The following is a 21,726-nucleotide window of genomic DNA, read 5'->3' on the forward strand; positions in this document are numbered from 1 at the left end:
GGAGTGGCCAATGGTGTGGTTTTAAAGGCCCTCCTCTTGGTCTCGGTGACAACATTTTGCTGTTTTATAGTTAATTTCCCGAAATTCTACACATTTTGCCATTGGGCCGAGAGAAAAATTGCAGTTTCTAAGCAAATTTCCTTCAATTACACACATTTTGCCATGGGGTTGAGAAAATGTACAGTTTTAAAGCAAATTTCCTTCAATTATACACCATTTCTCATGGCTTATGCCTTGTTCTTATGCTATCTGACTGACTCAAACATAACAAAATCATTGGGGGTGATTATTCTCAAGGATGATTAAAATCAAATCCAATTTTATTTGTCACATACACATGGTTAGCAGATGTTTTATTTATTTATTTATTTAACCTTTATTTAACCAGGTAGGCAAATTGAGAACACGTTCTCATTTACAATTGCGACCTGGCCAAGATAAAGCAAAGCAGTTCGACACATACAACAACACATAGTTACACATGGGGTAAAACAAACATATATGTTAATGCGAGTGTAGCGAAATGCTTGTGCTTCTAGTTCCGACCATGCAGTAATATCTAACAAGTAATCTAACCTAACAATTTCACAACAACTACCTTATACACACAAGTGTAAAGGAATGAATAAGAATATGTACAGAAAAATATATGAATGAGCGATGGCCGAACGGTATAGGCAAGATGCAGTAGATGGTATAGAGTACAGTATATACATATGAGATGAGTAATGTAGGGTATGTAAACATTATATAATGTGGCTTTGTTTAAAATATATTGCTCCACTATCTTTTATACATACTTTATATCTGGTTTAAGCTTGCACCGAGAATGTTTTACCATCCCGAAGATTATACAAATTATTTTAAAAAACAATTATAATGTTGTGGTAGCCATGATTTAGCAGCTAAATGCATATAGTCTTTTTTGCTCATCTTTATCAAGGGATCCAATAATTCCAGACCCCACTGTAGATATTAAACAGTGTTGGGCTCAGATTGCTGCCCTGAGTGACCCCCCCTCACCACTGTGTGAAAAAAAAGAGGTTTTTCTTAACAAATTTTAACACAACATTTATTTTCAATGTTGTGTTATGTTATGATTTAATAACGTCACAGGTTCTTCCTCCAACTCCACTTTGGATGAGTTTGAGGAAGAGTCCTTTATGCTGGATGGAATCGAATGCCTTTTTGAAGTCAATAAAACAGGCAAATATTTTACCCTTGGTGGACTGATAAACATGTTTTTTAATAAGGGTGTAGATGTGGTCAGATGTTTGTTTTGGTAAGAAGCCACTTAAAACACTTTTTGTTGAGGAAGGTCTGTATTCTCATATTTATTATTTATTCTATATTTCTATATTATTTATTCTTTATTCTATATTTCTGGAAAGTATCCTACATTCAACACTGGGTTGAAGAGCTTGAGCATGGCTTCCTGCAGCTTTTCTTCATCTTATTGCAGATGGTGTCTGCCACAGGCTTTACCGCACTTTGGTTTTCTCTTTCAGCTCTGTTATTGTGATGGGTATGTCTAATGGGTTTTGTTGGTCTTTAACTGTTCTTTCTACGTTTTTTTTTTAAATTATCAAGTAATTTGATCTGAGTCTCGTTACATTTCGGCCATTCTGGATTTTCATATCGTTTTCATAGTAGTTCAGTTCAATTTGCTTTATTGGTTTTTCCAGATGTTGCCATTTCGAATGGGGTTTTTCTGATGTGAGGCATTAAGCTCTCCCCAAAGTTCTCTCTCTCTCTCTCTCTCGGGCTCTCTCTCATCAACTCTGCCTCTTCATCTCTCCCTCCCTCTACCAGTGTCTCGTCCCAGGGCAGTGAAGAGGGCGTCAGAAACCAGAGCCCTTTGACTCTGGACTGGTGCCCAGGGTGTGTCTGTGTGTGTGGGTGTACTGTCACAGCTGGACTGTGTGTGTGTGTGTGTCTGTGTCTGTGAAAGAGGGAGGTAGAAGAGTACTGTATCGCGTGTGTTGCAGTCAGAGAGAAAGAGAGGGATAGAGAGAAAGCGGGACTGTATCACCATCTCTCTACAGAAAGGCTTGTCGGTGACAGAGGTTGAAGAGAACGAGCGAGGGGGAACTGAAGCGCCTGGCTGAAAGGTAAAACTATTTCAGTGGTTCATTCATGATATTGAGTAGTCCTGAGTTTATAGTGGGCACAGAAGGGAAAGATTATACTCTGAGTCTTCCCTTCTCTGTGTTTGTTGTTGGTAGAGCAATATATTGATATTGAACCCTTATCTATTCGATATGAAGGCTGGCAGAAGTGCCTAGAAGAGAGTATGGACTATTGAGTATATAGATTGAGCATTGCTGTACATCACACAGCAAAACTGGGCATGGGAGAAAGCGCTAGGGAAGCGTACCTCAGACGTGTGTGTAGAAGGTTCTGTTTGGGAGGACGCATAAGAAACAGAATGGCTGGGTAACAGTCAGCTGCCCTAACATCTGTGAACCAACTGCTTCTGGTCATGTGAGCTACAGATTATCATGATACACACACTTTGTCAGCCGTTCAAGTAATGCACTGCTCTGTTGACAAATGAATTGAGGTAGAGATTACAGTGGTATGTTACGCTATTATGTGATAATGGATGGATAGATTTTTGGGGTGTTTATAGAAGCGTCAAAAACATCACCTAGTTTTGGAGTTGGTTCCATTTTTCATACTTAAGTACTTTGTGGACTATGAATGTGGATTGCACCTTGCAATGACCTGCTTTCTACATGTATTATACAATAGATTTTAATGTATTATTTAAGAAAAATACCAGGGCGATATATATAAGTAGTAGCAGAGTGTCTTGGTTGGGGTGAAATTCGCTCATGTGGAATACTGTACCTTGGGCAGCATGTCAAAGACACAGACATGAGTGGATGTTATAGCGACCACTACAATTAAGGTTATATCGATTACGACACCGAAATAGTTCTGTCAATGCAGATTACAGCTCTCTAGTGCTCGAGCTCAATAGCAGAGGAGGTGAAGTGGATTTGTTTAATTAGAAAGGACACGCAGCCTTAGATCCTAGTGTCAAGGCAATGGCCTGGATAAACGTCACGGTGTTGAGCTTGTTGGTAACAGTGTGGAGTCATCACCGTCACAGAATTGTCACTGTCATCTCTGGCACCATTCCAGCTGCAGCCTCTGGGGTGTACACTGTGGTGGACGCTGCATGCACCACCATAGTGTGTTAATGGCTTAAGCTCTCTACCCGCTGAGTACGGAAGCAATAAAGGCAGAATGCGTGCATGCGCGTGTGCGTGCACACACAAGTATGTGTGTTTATATTTACCGAGTGTTTTTTAATTTCCTGTGTAGCTGAGCTGGAAGATACAGACAACAATAGCTATCTAATGTTACAGGGATTATAGGGTTTCTATTTTCTGTGCTGTGGCCATGTCAATGCCTCTGGTACCACTGAGGCTTATAGGGTTTTGTAGGGTTTAATTCATTTTCATGAATCCTACATAGCAGCTTTTGCCTATGAAGTTGACTACACTAGTTATAGGAATATCCAGAAGCATAAAAGGGTTAAAGAGCGACACGTTGGTGTGTAACGGACATGACATAGCACGGTCTGTACACTTTGTCATAGCCGTTACGAGAAAGGCAAGTAGAGATCTGAGTTGACGGATGAACAAACCAACAAATGACCTGATGAGCGCTCAGAGCAGGATCTAAAATAAGGAGGTCTATCAAAATAGCTCGCGAAATCTGTCTGCTCTCGATGGTTGGAAGGCATTATCAGCTGTTGATTCCCCCCCCCCCCCCCAAGTGCTCACTCACTAGCTCACTCCCTGTCTCGCTCTTACTCTCTCCCCCTCTCATTTTCTCTCATTATTTCTCTCTGGCTCGACCCCGAGGTCTCCCCTCTACTTTTACCCAATCTTGCTCTCTTGCCTTCTCCCCCAAGCTTTCTCTCCCTCCCTGCTCTGTGCGCCCAGTTCCCTCTCCAATCTCTCTCCTCCCCCATGCCTCTTACTCTCCCCCGACCTCTTGCGCATTATCTTAATCTCTGTCTTTTGTCATCTCATTATGGTAGTTTTTATTCGGGGCAAGGGTTGTGGGGGTAGGGGTACATGCTTGTGTCCCATGGCGGGCAAGACTGTGGTTAGTCTAAATATTACTGTAGCCCCTCTACATAAGATCCTACGGGACAGACGGACAGACAGACAGGCGGAGATTAATACTTATTTAGCCACAGCAACACAGCTCCTAAATCTAGCCTGTGTTCTTGATGAAATGTTGCCGTTGTCTGAAACGAAAGTCTCTTTAACTCAGTTAGACATTAGCTAGAGAAGTGAAGATGCTTGAGAGGGTTACCAAGTGTCATTTTTCTGAACTGCTGTCATAAAGAATATTCTCAGCTCAATATTCTCAGGGTTTTGGTGTGTTACTCACTTCTTCCTCCTCTCTCTTCCCTCTCTTTTACCTTGGCAACTGGAAGTTATGTCAGTTCTGTCTTGGATGACAGTCAGAATTAGTTTTCTCCCACTGACTCAGAATTCCCAGCCACTTTCTTGATTTTGCCTTCGCCTTCCTGCTACTGAGAGACCTGGTCCAAAAAAAGCACCACATAAAGTTACAGCCAATGACCATTATGAATAACCCAATAGTCCATTTACCAAAAAAAAAGGGTCACTCAAATGTGACAGTGGAAATTCCTCCCTGACAGCCAAGGCATCTGGATCTGGGGGTAACAGTTCCTCTAGAGCTCAGGAAGGCAGTAGCAATTAGCCATCCCCTACATCTAGTTAGTCTGATGTTTGGTGTCAATTCGAGCAACAAGGCATCATCCTGAAAATGTTGGCAGTCCTACAGTGCATTCGGAAAGTATTCAGACCCCTTCACTTTTTCCACATTTTGTTACGTTACAGCCTTACATACTGACCACACTGCTCGCGTTGCAAAATATATGTACACATGTTATTCAATCATTGCACCCACACTGCTTGCGCACGTCAACGAGCGTCTGCGTAGCCAGGCGCTAAAATAGAACTTGGTTCTATTTGTGACGCTCGACACGCTGTAAGTCCTGCCTCTCCCATCTCCTCATTGGTTTTTAGGAGCATATACCCACGTGGGTGATTGAAATTATGACACCTCAAATGTGGGGCTCTATAGGCTAGGATATTGAGATGAGTGAGCAACACTTTGCTCTCATACAGTCACACACAGTATCTGCACATGTGCACAGGTTTGCTTCACGCTGTTCACGGCGTGGTAGCCAGGGCACCAGGGCCTGGCGCTTCACCACTCTTAGTTGTTGCGGAAATTTACCCCCTATGCTGTTTACTTTCTCCATCTACTTCGTACTGTATCTTTGAGTCTACCTTTTGAGTCTGCCTTTAAATCACACAACTCATGGCCTTTATAACCTATTGTCTAGTTAGGCTATAACACAGAACATATGTTTTGTGATAACTGTACGATGATTGAAATTGTGGGGATTATAATATTTTCTTAATTGTTGAGGATCCCAATTTTGTTTTAAACATTTTAACGTTCACACCCCTAATCTCTACCATCACTTTTATAATGGCATCTTTGAGCATGATTAGTTAATGTCTCAGTAGAACACATAAAAATGTAAATGATGAATTTTTTTTTTTTAAATCTCTCATTCTATTATATTACATTTCCGTTTATCTCATATTGTTTCATCTTTCTCTTATATCCTGTTCAACCCCCACACAACCTCTCTTCCCTTTTTTTCTCTCGTCTTTGATTCTGACTTTCTCAATATCCCGACCTCTCTCTATCGCTCTCATATTCTGTTCATCTCTGTTTCTCTCTTTTCATCCTAGGGCAGTGGAGTGGGTGAAGTGCTGTGATCTGTGGCTAGGGCTGTTAGTGTCTAATGATGGTGTTTGAAAGAGCTGCAGCGGTTCCCTTAGCCCAGCAGTAAACAATCAGGCACAGTCCTCTCTCCTCTCTCTCTGGCTGCCGTTTTATGATCCCATAACCTATTGTGTATGTTTCTTTGCGTTATTTTGTACATAATGTTTCTACCACCATGTCTTATGACCGAAAAGAGCTTCTAAATATTAGGACAGTGATTACTCACCCCGTACTGGAGGAATACTTTTTCTTCAACTAGTCGGACGGGAAGGATTTACTTCAGACGCCCGACAAGGCCCTCATCCCCGTAATTCGCAGGAGAAAGAGACTGAGGTATCATGGACGAAGATCCGGGTGCCTTGTTAGGATCCGTCGTCGGGAGGCTAATCTACCTTTACCATCAGTCCTATTAGCCAACGTACAATCAATCGATAATAAAATAGACGGACTACGATCACAAACAAAAAGTAAAGCAGGAAGCACCAGTGACTCGGTCAATAAGAAAGTGGTCAGATGAAGCAGATGCTAAGCTACAGGACTGTTTTGCTAGCACAGACTGGAATATGTTCCGGGATTCTTCTGATGACATTGAGGAGTACACCACATCAGTCACTGGCTTCATCAATAAGTGCATTGATGATGTCGTCCCCACAGTGACTGTACGTACAGTGGAAGTCGGAAGTTTACATACACCTTAGCCTAATACATTTAAACTCAGTTTTTCACAATTCCTGACATTTAATCCTAGTAAAAAATGCCCTGTCTTAGGTCAGTTAGGATCACCACTTTATTTTAAGAATGTAAGAATAATAGTATTGAGAATTATTTATTTTATTTTTATTTATCACATTCCCAGTGGGTCAGAAGTTTACATACACTCAATTAGTATTTGGTAGCATTGCCTTTAAATTGTTTAAATTGTCCTCCGATGAACCATCAAACAGGCAAAGCGTCAATACAGGACTAAGATTGAATCGTACTACACCGGCTCCGACGCTCGTCGGATGTGGCAGGGCTTGCAAACTATTAGACTACAAAGGGAAGCACAGCCGAGAGCTGCCCAGTGACACAAGCCTACCAGACGAGCTAAATTACTTCTATGCTCGCTTCGAGGCAAGTAACACTGAAGCATGCATGAGAGCATTAGCTGTTCCAGACGACTGTGTGATCACGCTCTCCGTAGCCGATGTGAGTAAGACCTTTAAACAAGTCAACATTCACAAGGCCTCAGGGACAGACAGATTACCAGGACAGGTACTCCGAGCATGCGCTGATCAACTGGCAAGTGTCTTCACTGACATTTTCAACCTGTCCGAGTCTGTAATACCAACATGTTCCAAGCAGACCACCATAGTCCCTGTGCCCAAGAACACTAAGGTGTAACCTGCCTAAATGACTACCGACCCGTAGCACTCACATCTGTAGCCATGAAGTGCTTTAAAAGGCTGGTCATGGCTCACATCAACACCACTATCCCAGAAACCCTAGACCCACTCCAATTTGCATACCGCCCCAACAGATCCACAGATGATGCAATCTTTATTGCACTCCACACTGTTCTTTCACACCTCCACACTGTTCTTTCACACCTGTCAATGAATGCCATTCATTGACTACAGCTCAGCATTCAACACCATAGTGCCCTCAAATCTCATCAATAAACTAAGGACCCTGGGACTAAACACCTCCCTCTGCAACTGGATGCTGGAATTCCTGACGGGAAGCCCCCAGGTGGTAAGGGTAGGTAACAACACATCCGCCACGCTGATCCTCAACACGGGGGCCCCTCAGGGGTGCGTGCTCAGTCCCATCCTGTAATCCCTGTTCACTCATGACTACATGGCCAGGCACGACTCCAACACCATCATTAAGTTTGCCGATGACACAACAGTGGTAGGCCTGATCACCGACAATGACGAGACAGCCTATAGGGAGGAGGTCAGATCAAGATAAAGGAGATGATTGTGGACTACAGGAAAAGGAGGACCGAGCACACGCCCCCATTCTCATCAACGAGGCTGTGTAGGAGCAGGTTGAGAGCTTCAAATTCCTAGGTGTCCACATCATGCGGTACCAGAGCACCAAGTCTAGGTCCAAGAGGCTTCTAAACAGCTATTACCCCCAAGCCATAGACTCCTGAATTTCTAATCAAATGGCTACCCAGACTATTTGCATTGCCCCCACCCTTAATTTTACGCTGTTGCTATGCTCTGTTTATTATCTATGCATAGTCACTTTAATAACTCTACCTACATGTACTTATTACGTCAGTTACCCCGACTAACCACTGCCCCTGCACATTGACTCTGGACCGGTACTCCCTGTATATAGCTTCGCTATTGTTATTTTACAGCTGCTCTTTAATTATTTGTTACTTTTATTTGTTACTTTGTTAAGGTATTTTTTCATAACTGCATTGTTGGTTAAGGGCAAGTAAGTAAGCATTTCACTAAGGTCTACACCTGTTGTATTCGGAGCATGTGACAAATAACATTTTATTTTATGTTTTGGGTATGCTTGTAATTATTAATGACTAGGGAGTTTTTCAGGATAAAAAAAAGAAACAGAATGGAGCTAAACACAGGCAAAATCCTATAGGAAAACGTGGTTGTCTGCTTTCCAACAGACACTGGGAAATGAATTCACCTTTCAACAGGACAATAACCTAAAACACAAGTCCAAAACTACACTGGAGTTGCTTACCAAGAAGACAGTGAATGTTCCTGAGTGGCCGAGTTAGTTTGACTAAAATCTACTTGAAAGTCTATGGCAAGACCTGAAAATGGTTGTCTAACAATGATCCAACAACCAATTTGACAACCAATCTGGGTGTGAAAAGCTCTTAGAGACTTACCCAGAAAGACTCACAGCTGTAATTGCTGCCAAAGGTGCTTCTACAAATTATTGACTCAGGGATGTGAATACTTATGTAAATTAGATATATCTGTATTTCATTTTTAATAAATGTGCAAACATTTCTAAAAACATGTTTTCACTTTGTCATTATGGGGTATTGTGTGTAGAGCGGTGAGAAAAATAATCCATGTAATCATCCATTTTGAATTCAGACTAACACAATAAAATGTGAAATAAGTCAAGGAGTAAGAACACTTTCTGGCAGTGTATAATGGATAAAATATATTTTTCCCCTCATCATTCTACACACAATAGCCCATAATGACAAAGCCAACAATGGTTATTAAAAAGAAAAGCTGAAATATCACATTTAGAAAAGTATTCAGACCCTTTACTCAGTACTTTGTTGAAGCACCTTTGGTAGCGATTACAGCCTCGAGTCTTCTTGGGTATGACACTACAAGCTTGGCACACCTGTATTTGGGGAGTTTCTCCCATTCTTCTCTGCAGATCCTCTCAAGCTCCCAAGTGGTACAGCAGTCTAAGGCACTGCAACTCAGTGTAAGAGGCGTCACTACAGTCCCTGGTTCGAATCCAGGCTGTATCACATCCGGCCGTGATTGGAAGTCCCATAGGGGGGCATACAATTGGCCCAGCGTCGTCCGAGTTTGGCTGGGGTAGGCCGTCATTGTAAATAAGAATTTGTTCTTAACTGACTTGACTAGTTAAATAAAGGTTCAATTAAAAAAAATATCCTCGGACATGTTGGATGGGGAGCGTCGCTGCACAGCTTTTTTCAGGTCTCTCCAGAGATGTTCGATCGGGTTCAAGTCCGGACTCTGACATTCATAGACTTGTCCCAAAGGCACTCCTGCGTTGTCTTGGCTGTGTGCTTAGGGTCGTTGTCCTGTTGGAAGGTGAACCTTCGCCCCCCAGTCTGAGGTCCTGAGCACTCCTGTCCTGATCACTGAGCAGGTTTTCATCAAGGATCTCTCTGTACTTTGCTCTGTTCATCTTTCCCTCGGTCCTGACTAGTCTCCCAGTCCCTGCCGCTGAAAAACATCCACACAGCATGATGCTGCCACCCATGCTTCACCATAGGAATGGTGCCAGGTTTCCTCCAGACTTGGCATTCAGGCCAAACAGTTCAATCTTGGTTTCATCAGAAAAGAGAATGTTGTTTCTCATGGTCTGAGAGTTTTTAGGTGCCATTTTGGCAAACTCCAAGCGGGCTGTCCTGTGCCTTTTACTGAGGAGAGCCTTCCGTCTGGTCACGCTACAATACAGGCCTGATTGGTGGAGTGCTGCAGAGATAGTTGTCCTTCTGGAAGGTTTTCCTATCTCCACATAGGAACTCTGGAGCTCTGTCAGAGTGACCATCAGGTTCTTGGTCACCTCCCTGACCAAGGCCCTTCTCCCCCAATTGCTCAGTTTGGCTGGGCGGCCAGCTCTAGAAAGATACTTGGTGTTTCCAAACTTCTTCCATTTAAGAATGACGGAGGCCACTGTGTTCTTGGGGACCGTCAATGCTGCAGAAATGTTTTGGTACCCTTCCCCAGATATGTGCCTCGACACAATCCTGTCTTGGAGCGCTATGGACAAAACAAATCAAATTTTATTGGTCACAAACACATATTTAGCAGATGTTATTGCGGGTGTAGCGAAATGCTTGTGTTCCTAGCTCCAACAGTGCATTTGTATCTAACAATGAACAACAATACATACAAATCTAAAAGTAAAATAAATATACAAATAATTGATTGAGCAATGTCGTAGTGGCATTGACTAAAATACAGTTGAATAGAATGCAGTATATACATATGAGATGAGTAAAGCAATATCTAAACAATATTTAAACCTTGTTAAAGTGACTAGTGTTCCATTATTCAAGTGGCCAGTGATTCCAAGTCTATGTATATAGCACAGCAGCCTCTATTGTGCTACCATATATCGCTAGCCGGGTGGAAGGACTTCCTGTGACATCCGGTACTGTAGGTGTCCTGGAGGGTAGGTAGTTTGCCCCCGATGGTGCGTTGGGCAGACTGCACCACCCTCTGGAGAGCCCTGCGGTTGCAAGCGGTGCAGTTGCCGTGCCAGGCAGTGATACAGCCCGACAGGATGTTCTCAATTGTGCATCTGTAAAGGTTTGTGAGGGTTTTAGGGGCCAAGCCATATTTCTTCAGCCTCCTGAGGTTGAAGAGGCGCTGTTGCGCCTTCACCACACTGTCTGTGTGGGTGGACAATTTCAGATCGTCAGTGATGTGTACGCCGAGGAACTTTAAGCTTTCCACCTTCTCCACTGCGTTCCCATCGATGTGGATAGGCAAGTGCCCCCTCTGCTGTTTCCTGAAGTCCAAAATCAGCTGCTTTTTTTGTTGACGTTGAGTGAGAGGTTATTTTCCTGGCACCACTCTCCCAGGGCCCTCACCTCCTCCCTGTAAGCTGTCTCATCTCATCATTGTTGGTAATCAGGCCTATTACTGTTGTGTCGTCTGCAAACTTGATTGAATTGGAGGCGTGCGTGACCACGCAGTCATGGATGAACAGGCAGTAGAGGACTGTTCATGTAGGCACGGACACTTGTGGGGCCCCTGTGTTGAGGATCAGCGAAGTGGAGGTGTTTCCTACCTTCACCACCTGGGGCCGGCCCGTCAGGAAGTCCAGGACCCAGTTGCACAGGGCGGGGTTCAGACCCAGGGCCCGGAGCTTAATGATGAGCTTGGAGGGTACTATAGGGTTGAAGGCTGAGCTATAGTCAATTAACAGCATTCTTACATAGGTATTCCTCGTGTCCAGATGGGATAGGGCAGTGTCTGTGGATCTATTGGGGCGGTAAGCAAATTGAAGTGGGTCTAGGTTGTGAGTTAAGGTAGAGGTGATATGATCCTTAACTAGCCTCTCAAAGCACTTAATGATGACAGAAGTGAGTGCTACGGGGCTATAGTCATTTAGTTCAGTTACCTTTGCTTTCTTGGGTACAGGAACAATGGTGGACATCTTGAAGCACGTGGGGACAGCAGACTGGGATAGGGAGAGATTGAATATGTCCGTAAACACTCCAGTCAGCTGGTCTGCGCATGCTCTTGGGACGAGCCTAGGAGTGCCGTCTGGGCCGGCAGCCTTACGAGCGGTTCACATGCTTAAATGTCCTACGTCGGCCATGAAGAAGGAGAGCCCACAGTCCTTGGTAGCCAGCCGCGTCGGTTGCATTGTGTTATCCTCAAAGTGGTTAAAGGTGTTTAGCTTGTCCGGAAGCAAGATGTTAGTGTCCGTGATGTGGCTGGTTTTCCCTTTGTAGTCCGTGATTGTCTGTAGACGCTGCCACATACGTCTTGTGTCTAAGCCGTTGAATTGCAACTCCACTTTGTCTCTGTTCTGACGTTTTGCCTATTTGATTGCCTTACAAAGGGAATAACTACATTGTTTGTATTCGGGTATATTCCCTGTCACCTTGCCATGATTAAATGTGGTGGTCCGCGCTTTCAGATTTGCGCGAATGCTGCCATCTATCCACAGTTTCTGGTTGGGTAGGTTTCAATAGCCACAGTGGGTACAACATCTCCTATACACTTCCTGATAAACTCAATCACCATATCCGTGTGTTCGTCAATGTTATTCTCAGAGGCTACCCGGATCATATCCCCGTCCGTGTGATCAAAACAATCTAGACGCATGGATTCCGATTTGGTCAGACCAGTGTTGAATAGACCTTAGCAGATGTACTTCCTGTTTCAGTTTCTGCCTTTTAGGAAGGGAAGAACAAAAGGGAGTTGTGGTCAGATTTTCCCGAAGGGAGGGCCTTGTAGGCATTTAGAAAAGTTGAGTAGCAGTGGCCCAATGTTTTTCCAGCGCGAGTACTACAGTCAATGTGTTGGTAGAACTTCGGTAACGTTTTCCTCAAATTTGCTTTGTTAAAATCCCCAGCTACAATAAATGCGGCCTCAGGATATGTAGTTTCCAGTTTGCATGAAGTTCTTTGAGGGCCGTCGTGGTATCGGCTTGAGGGGGAATATACACGGCTGTGACTATGACCGAAGAGAATTCTCTTTGGAGGTAATACGGTCGGCCTTTGATTGTGAGGTACTCTAGGTTTTTGCTCTGACGGACTCTGTCAACTGTGGGACCTTATATAGACAAGTTTGTGCCTTTCGAAATTATGTCCAATCAATTGAATTTACCACAGGTGGACTCCAAGTTGTAGAAACATCTCAAGGATACAAAAATGTCTAAACCTGTTTTCGCTTTGTCATTATGAGGTTTTGTGTGTAGATTGATGAGGGGAAAAAATTATTTCATTTCATTTAAAATAAGGCTGTAACGTAACAAAATGGGGGGAAAGTCAAGGTGTCTGAATACTTTTCGAATGCACTGTATACATCTCTATATATCTATCTCCATATCCTCTTTTGCGTTCTCTCTCTCACTTCCCCTCCATCTCTCTGTCCATCCCTCACTCCCTGTCCCCCTCCCTGTTCTTGTTTCTGGTCTTCTCTTTCTGACTCCGTTTTAGTTTCATATCACCCCTCTTCACATTTTTCCCTGACATGTTTTCATTCCAGTCATCTGCATTGTGTCTTAAACTAAGATTAGATTTAGTCTAATTTATCACAAAATCTCAGAGATGAGTTTACATGGGTATAATATCATTCCCCTGTGCTCAGTTAGGGTCAGTATGTTACTGTGGCTGCTTTGTACTGTACATTGTGGTCCACTGATATTGGCGTGTGTGCAGTAGTCTGTAAAACAACAGCGCTTAACCATATGGTATTGATTTCTTAAAACTGGTGCACAGCTTATGTGCGTGTGACTGAGGCCTCCTCTTCATTCCAGACTCACAAGAACACACACACAGAAGAAAACACACACACACAAAGATGCATAGATGAAGACTGTGAACACATGAACATAAACTCAGTGGCCAGTTGATTAGGTACGCAACCCGTTCACAAAAATGGTGCGCTCCTACAGACAGTGAGTCACGTGGCAGTGGCTAGCTATATAAAGCAGGCAGACAGGCATTGAGGCATTCAGATACTGTTTGATTGAATGTTAGAATGGGCAATTAGGGTGATTAGGGTTTACCAAGAATGATGCAATCTAGTCAGTGGGTATCCTGTGGGCGAAAACAGCTTGTTGATGGAGAATGGCAAGAATCGTGCAAGCTAACAGGTTGCCCACAAACAGGCAAATAACAGCGCAGTACAACAGGGGTGTGCAGAACGGCATCTGAACGCACAACTCGTCGGCCCTTGTCACGGATGGGCTATTGCAGCAGACGACCACCCTGGGTTCCACTCCTATCAGCTAAAAACAAGAAGAAGCGGCTCCAGTGGGCACGCGATCACCAACACTGGACAACTGAGGAGTGGAAAAACATTGCCTGGTCCGACGATTCCCAGTTCCTGTTGTGTCATGCTGATGGCAGAGTCAGGATTTGGCTTAAGCAGCATGAATCCATGGCCCCATTCTGCTGCCTGGTGTCAACGGGACAGGCTGGTGGCGGTGGTGTAATGGTGTGGGGAATGTTTTCCTGGTGCACGTTAGGTCCCTTGAGATCAATTGAGCAACGTTTGAATGCCACACCTTGTAGAATTCAGGCTGTTCTGGAGGCAAAAGGGGGTCCGACTTAGGAACTAGATGAGTGTACCTAATAAACTGGTATTGTGTGTGTGTCTGTGTGGGACAGTGTGCGTTTTGTGCTTGGGTGCTTTTGTAAATGTAAATTGGCTTGCGTTTTCTATCTTCACATTTGTTCATAAGTATATGGAATGAAGAGGAGGCCTTTGTGCATTCAGTAAACGCCTGTCTAATTGCCAGCTAGGGAGGGAGATGTAATCTGGTGTTTATTTTGGCCCTACTCTACCCCTGTACTCCCCCCTCCCTCCCTTTCTCAGATGAGGGATGGTGTGACTGTGTACACTCTAGTTGTAACAATAAACAGATCGAATTGAAAGATGTTAATAGATTGTTAGTCATAAACAGTCTAAACAAGTGTGAAATACCAAACAGAATCAACTATGACATAAGGGCTGTCATTCTCTCCAATGTGTGCAGTGCGCAATTGCTCACTTACTGCGCCTCATTCATTGAACATCGATGACTACATACATTCTGTATTATCACATGTTGTGAAGTATAGTATATGGCACATTTCAGTGTAGGACTACAAAGCAGTTTAGACAGATTAATTTCTGCCTCTCTGGGACATGTTGATGCAGTTTGTATATCCGTGCAGTGCAATTATGTGTGTGTGACAGTCTGGCGTCATGCCTCACTGGTCTGTCATGTGGAAGGGGAAATCTGTGATGACAGCATGACTGCAGCAGTATTTCCTGTCCAGCTGTTGAGCGAGAGAGAGACCCTTTACAGCAGTGGTCGCCAACCTTTTCTGAGTCAAGATTACTCAGAGTCAAAATCCAAGCCGAGATTTACCACTCAGGTTTATTTTTAAACATGACTTAAAAAACGTAAGCCTTAATAGTTCTATAGCAATGAGGTTTGTGCAGAAGGCTATAGGCCCAATACATTATCACTGCATATTGGCTATGCTTGAATTGCCCTGTCTGTTGTTCTTCTCAGACAATTAAAAAAATTATACGTTTGAGCTATATGGTCACACTGGTAATGGATCATTTGTTTTATTACTTGTGAGGCACAGTTGAGTGAGCATAATTAGCTGATGGCCTGCACCTGATGGTCAGTCAGAGGGAGGGAGGGAAAGAGCAGCGGCAATAGCTTTGATGCAACCAAGAGTTTTTACATTGTGCTGTGTAAAGACTGTCTTGGTTGCATCAAAGCTAACAGTGTCTGCCTCTCACCCGACCAGTGAGCGGAGCAAGAGTGGAGCGAGGAGTAGAGCGTGCCCAATTTGACTGGAGCGTGGAGCGAGATTCCCAAAGGCTGGAGCTTCGGCCTTCTCGCTCGTTCCCCAGCATGCATTTGTAGTCTACTTGTGTGCTGCTATAGCCCCTTGCTTTAGCTACTGTCATGGAGTTTGCTAAATATTTTCATAAAGAAACTGATAAAACAAGCGGATGCTAAATCAAGGTGACTTACAAAGAGCAAGAGCAAGAAAGTGAGTGTGGTGATGTAGTGTCCACAACAAAAAAATCATTGTGGAATCTGAAGAGACACGTATCCCAAAATCATGATGGTGTACTTACTACATATACTTACTACACATGCTAAATGAATGGAACGAGGTGGGTAGAAAAGTATTTATAAACAAAAAATCTTCTCTTAAATGTGTTGTTCATTATCGTTCTATTATCTATACAATAGACCATAATTGATTTTGGCCCAATAGGCCTGGCATATTCCAACGTTCAAAGAGTTTTCCGTTTTGATTAAGTTATTTTGCCTAAAAACCTTCAGGCCTACCTATAGAAAAATAAAAAACTAATATGCATCTCTGCCCAGTCTGTCAAGAGTGTGCAAAAGGATTTTTAGCGTCCCAAGTGGCTCTGCGAGTGTGGAGAGGACATTCTCCGCTGCTGACCTGCTCTCCACTCACCATCGCATGAGCCTGAAGCCACAGACTGGCCAAACTCGCGATTCTAAAAATGAATTCAAAGGTACTAATAAGTCATTTTTCATTAAATTTGAATTGAATTCTAAGTAAGTCACAGCCTATATGCACAATTATTGGACTATAATGATTTAATACAACGAAATGTTGAAATACTGAGCGCTTTATGTCCATACAGCTTATTGTGTCGCACTCGCAAATGCTTCACAATGTATTTCTTTGAAATAATATAGCCCAAATCATTCATTTTCCGTCTGGCTCCTGACCTATTTAGTGTTTATATGCTGTTTAATATCACATGTAGCCTGTTTGAAATGTTTGCCTCTTACCTTTTCATGTTTATTCCAATACTTTTCATTCAAATCCATATGATTTGGTTTCAATATTTAAAAACCAATTGGTAGTCCAGGTAGTCACAAAAATAAACTCAGCAAAAAAATAAACGTCCCTTTTTCAGGACCCTGTCTTTCAAAGATAATTCGTAAATATCCTAATAACTTCACAGATCTTCATTGTAAATGATTTAAACACCGTTTCCCATACTTGTTCAATAAACCACAAACAATTAATGAACATGCACCTGTGGAACGGTCGTTAAGGCACTAACAGCTTACAGACAGTAGGCAATTAAGGTCACAGTTATGAAAACTTAGGACACTAACAAGGCCTTTCTACTGACACAGAAAGAAAGATGCCCAGGGTCCCTGCTCATCTGCGTGGACGTGCCTTAGGCATGCTGCAAGGAGGCATGAAGACTGCAGATGTGGCCAGGGCAATAAATTGCAATGTCCATACGGTGAGACGCCTAAGACGGCGCTATAGGGAGACAGGACGGACAGCTGATCGTCCTCGCAGTGGCAGACCATGTGTAACAACACCTGCACAGGATCGGTACATCCGAACATCACACCTGCGGGACAGGTACAGGATGGCAACAACAACTGCCCGAGTTACACAAAGAACACACAATCCATCCATCAGTGCTCAGACTGTCTGCAATAGGCTGAGAGGCTGAACTGAGGGCTTGTAGGCCTGTTGTAAAGCAGGTCCTCACCAGACATCACCGGCAACAACGTTGCCTATGGGCACAAACCCACCGTTGCTAGACCAGACAGGACTGGCAAAAAGTGCTCTTCACTGACGAGTCGCGGTTTTGTCTCACCAGGGGTGATGGTCGGATTCGCGTTTATCGTCAAAGGAATGAGCGTTACACCGAGGCCTGTACTCTGGAGCAGGATCGATTTGGAGGTGGAGGGTCCGTCGTGGTCTGGGGCGGTGTGTCACAGCATCATCGGACTGAGCTTGTTGTCATTGCAGGCAATCTCAACGCTGTGCATTACAGGGAAGACATTCTCCTCCCTCATGTGGTACCCTTCCTGCAGGCTCATCCTGACATGACCCTCCAGCATGCCAATGCCACCATGCACAGAACGAGCAGTATGGCTAATTTCCTGCAAGACAGGAATGTCAGTGTTCTGCCGTGGCCAGTGAAGAGCACTGATCTCAATCCCATTGAGCACGTCTGGGACCTGTTGGATTGGAGGGTGAGGGCTAGGGACATTCCCCTCAGAAATGTCCGGGAACTTGCAGGTGCCTTGGTGGAAGAGTGGGCTAACATCTCACAGCAAGAACTGGCAAATCTGGTGCAGTCCATGAGGAGGAGATGCACTGCAGTACTTAATGCAGCTGGTGGCCACACCAGATACTGACTGTTACTTTTTTTTTTAAATTGTATTTATTTAACCTTTAACTAGGCAAGTCAGTTGAGAACAAATTCTTATTTACAATAACGGCCTACACCGGCCAAACTCAGACGACGCTGGGCCAATTGTGCGCCGCTCTATGTGACTCCCAATCACAGCCGGTTGTGATACAGTCTGGATTCGAACCAGGTTGGCTGTAGTGATGCCTCTAGCTGAGATGCAGTGCCTTAGACCTATTGGTAGACCTATTGGTGCACGTGATATGCTCGCTGGGCCTGCCGGGTAGGTGGAGTTCTAACATCAGACACATGAAATGGTTAAACATGGGAACACTTTGCCTTCCCGGCGCTAGAACTCCTGAATGAACTGCACCTACCGCTATTAGCGTGAAACGAATGAAAAAATAGGAAAGCAAGGCTTTATAGTTGTTTTATTTACAGAAATGTTTGCTGATCGACTAGGAATGCGATCGACCGGTTGGTGACCACTGCTTTACAGACATCGAACACCACTACAGTAATGTGTCGTAAGTGACATTTGATAACCTTCAGACAATTTTAATAAGTGCCGCATCTGTACCTTTTCAGACAGCAGATTTCTGCTACGGCATAGAATGTTCTGTACTGTTTCCCTGACGACAATACATGTTGCTTATTGATGTGCTGTGTTGTGTGTATGCAGTTTATGGTAGTGATGGATGTTAGTCCCGCTTCAGAAGCGACATTCCTTTACAGACAAGTAAAATGCTTGTTCACTGGCTCCAGAGAAGGTTTTGTGTCGGCATTTAAAAAGCCATAGTGTACCCTAACATGCTGACCAGACCGGAAACGTCGCAAAATAAATTTAGATATCCATGTTATTCAATTATTGCACCCACACTGCTTGCGCGCGCCAATGAGCGTCTGCGACGCCAAGGGCTAAAATAGAAGTCGTTCTTATTTCTGACGCAGATCGCGCTGAAAGTAATCTCCTCATTGTTTTATAAAAGCAGGTACCCACGTGCCATCTCCTCATTGGTTATACCCACGTGGGTGACAAAGACGAACTTTGTTGCCAGTTGTCGTGGTAATACAATGAAAGTTTAGATGCGATCACCATATAAGTTCAAAGATGAAAAAGCCTGGAAGGAGGAGAGATGACTAGAAACGATTCGGTTGACCGTTTTATGTGTGGATTAATTGTCGGAGTAGAGGTCCTTGTGCATTTCAGGTAAAATAACAACTCAATGTTTATATCCCAGGACAAATTAGCTAGCAACAGCAAGCTAGCTAAATAGGACAAATTAACGTTAGCTAGCAAGTGCAAGCTAGCTAGCTAAATTGCCATACATGTTTAATGCTTTTCGACCTGTCCCCAAATTAATGTCATTGGTTCAGAGTTTGTTTTGATATTTTAACCTGCGTGTCGTGATCGCGTTTGTTGTGGGGGGGCAAAATACATTTATGCACGATAGCACACGCGCGCAGCCGGTTTGGGTTCCGTGTTAAGGACAAACATGCCTTAACTAAGGCTCTTTCGAGGTGGCACATTCCACATGTCTGAAAAGGGTAAGAAAGAGTAAAAAAAAATAGCAGCAGCTGCTGAAAACAATTGCTCCTACAAATATTTAAATGTACATGTTTTACATTGAAAAGAAAATAAAGGAAAACTGCAAGACTGAATGGGAGACAAAACAAGCAACAAAAGAAGAAAATATGTTTGGAAGAATTCAATTTTTATCAAATTGTGAAGTTAGCTTAGCTAGCTGGATTGTTTACCCATTGCTAAGCAGTTGCTAGTGCTCTCCAAAAAGAAGCTAGCTAGTTAACTCCAAAATAGCTAGCTAACAGCACAATATATAATACAAAATAAGGACATCAAAGTAAAACAGTTCTCTAAAGACACCAGAGACAAATAATACAAGAAAAGTTAGGCTTCTGTTGCAACATTGTAGCCAACATATCCAGTGTTGCTATGGGAATTGTTTACCCACCAGACATCCAGATAGAGAAAGCTAAGAAAAGTTTCAAAGTTTTGATGATGGGACACAGCCATGAATGCCTGTTGGGCGATTTTACCAGCTGCAAAAGCAGAGCAAATGTTATATTTAACATCAAATGAGTGCACATATGGAAAAGGGACATTTGCAACCATTTCCCTTTCACAAAAAAGAGGCATCAGCCAAGGCTGTCATCAACATTTTTATAAAAGCAAACCAGATTAACGCATATCAAATAGTCTATACAATAATGGAACTGTATTGATACAAGCCTCCAGGCTTTTGAGAATGTGTTTGCTACCCTAAAAGTAGAAGCTGAGGAAAAAGTAAAGGAGGGAGATGATAGAGAAGAGCAGGCCCCAACACCCTCAATAGCCTTTGTGACCCAGCAAGAAGCCCTCAGTGTCCCTCTACCTACCTCACCTGCAGCAGACACAGCCAAGAGCACACCAAGAACACCTGCCATGCAATGTTTCCACAACACCCTCTCTCTAGTCGAAGCAGAGGTCATAGAGCACAGAGAGAACAAGCTTTGAGGATGACATTGTCCAGAAACTAAAAGAAGCGATGAAACAGTTCAAGGAGAGCAGAGCATCTATTGCTAAATAAGAAAGCAAAATGGACAAACTGGGCTGCAATTGCAATTCACCTTCCAACAGTACATCGACCCTAAGCACACAGCCAAGACAATGCAGGAGTGGCTTGGGGACAATACTCTGAATGTCCTTGAGTGGCCCAGCCAGAGCCCGGACTTGAACCCGATCGAACATCTCTGGAGAGACCTGAAAAGAACTGTGCAGCGACGCTCCCCATCCAACCTGACAGAGCTTGAGAGGATCTGCAGAGACAAATGGCAGAAACTCCCCAAATACAGGGGTGCCAAGCTTGTAGCGTCATACCCAAGAAGACTCGAGGCTGTACTCTCTGCCAAAGGTGCTTCAACAAAGTACTGAGTGAAGGGTCTGAATACTTATGTAAATGTGATATTTCCGTTGAATTTTTTACATTATCCTGTTTTGGCTTGTCATTATGGGGTATTGTGTGTAGAATGATGAGGGGGGGGGACTATTTAATCAATTTTAGAATACGGCTATAACGTAACAAAGTGGAAAAAGTGAAAGGGTCTGAATACTTTACGAATGCGCACTGTATCATTCTTATTTCTATGGTTTGAACTCTGTACAACGTTAGTAATGTGTCCTCTGTCCTTTATGCCTCTTTCTCAGCAGGGGTCCACTAAGTCCCTGTACCATAAGAAGAGGATCTTCCTTCCCAGGTACCAAATGCTTTTTATACTCTGTAGTAAAGGACTTGATTCAATCAATAGCAGATAGTGATAAATGAGGCCAGTGATATAATCAGGGGTTAAAGTTGTCTGTCTCTCCTACAGATTTCCATCATATGGGCGTTTTCAGCTTCAAACAGAAGCATGTCTGTTCTACGAAATAAATTCCCAAATAATTGTATACTGAAATAAATACATATCTGTTACATTGTGTGCACTGCACTGACATTCATGATTTATGCTGACACTCCGATGTTCAGCTGAAGGGAACTAAATATTATATAACACGCACCACTAGGGCGCTCAACTCAAACAGCGGTGTAGCCTACTGTAGCTACTAGCAAAGTAATTCAAAGTTTATACTTTATTAGTTAGGATGTAACTTTCCAGTGCTGCTATTTTTGTAATGTTATTAAAACAAAATCAGACAACCCCATAGTTTTATTGGTCGCATACACATATTTAGCAGATGTGTTTGTGGGTGTAGCGAAATGCTTGTGTTCCTAGCTCCAACAGTGCA

At 43.4% G+C, this 21,726-nt stretch overlaps 1 protein-coding gene across 6 annotated transcripts in view; it reads left to right on the forward strand.

The window, feature by feature from the left end:
- Positions 1 to 21,726, forward strand: part of LOC139564823 (tensin-2-like) — a 75,071-nt gene that overhangs the window by 18,980 nt on the left and 34,365 nt on the right. For 3 of the 6 annotated variants that reach the window (XR_011672829.1, XM_071384671.1, XM_071384679.1), the window contains exon 4: positions 21,148 to 21,197. The exons of 1 other annotated variant lie outside the window; for it this stretch is intronic. Coding sequence is in view for 3 of the 5 variants with exons in the window: in XM_071384671.1 (XP_071240772.1) it covers positions 21,148 to 21,197 (50 nt within the window). In the remaining 2 variants the exon portion in view is untranslated. Of the gene's footprint in view, positions 1 to 1,909; positions 2,112 to 21,147; positions 21,198 to 21,726 lie in introns of those variants that run through there. 2 more of the 6 variants (XM_071384689.1, XM_071384674.1) reach the window with 2 other exon arrangements.

The sequence above is a fragment of the Salvelinus alpinus genome, chromosome 2 (assembly GCF_045679555.1).
Source record: "Salvelinus alpinus chromosome 2, SLU_Salpinus.1, whole genome shotgun sequence".
NCBI lineage: Eukaryota > Metazoa > Chordata > Actinopteri > Salmoniformes > Salmonidae > Salvelinus > Salvelinus alpinus.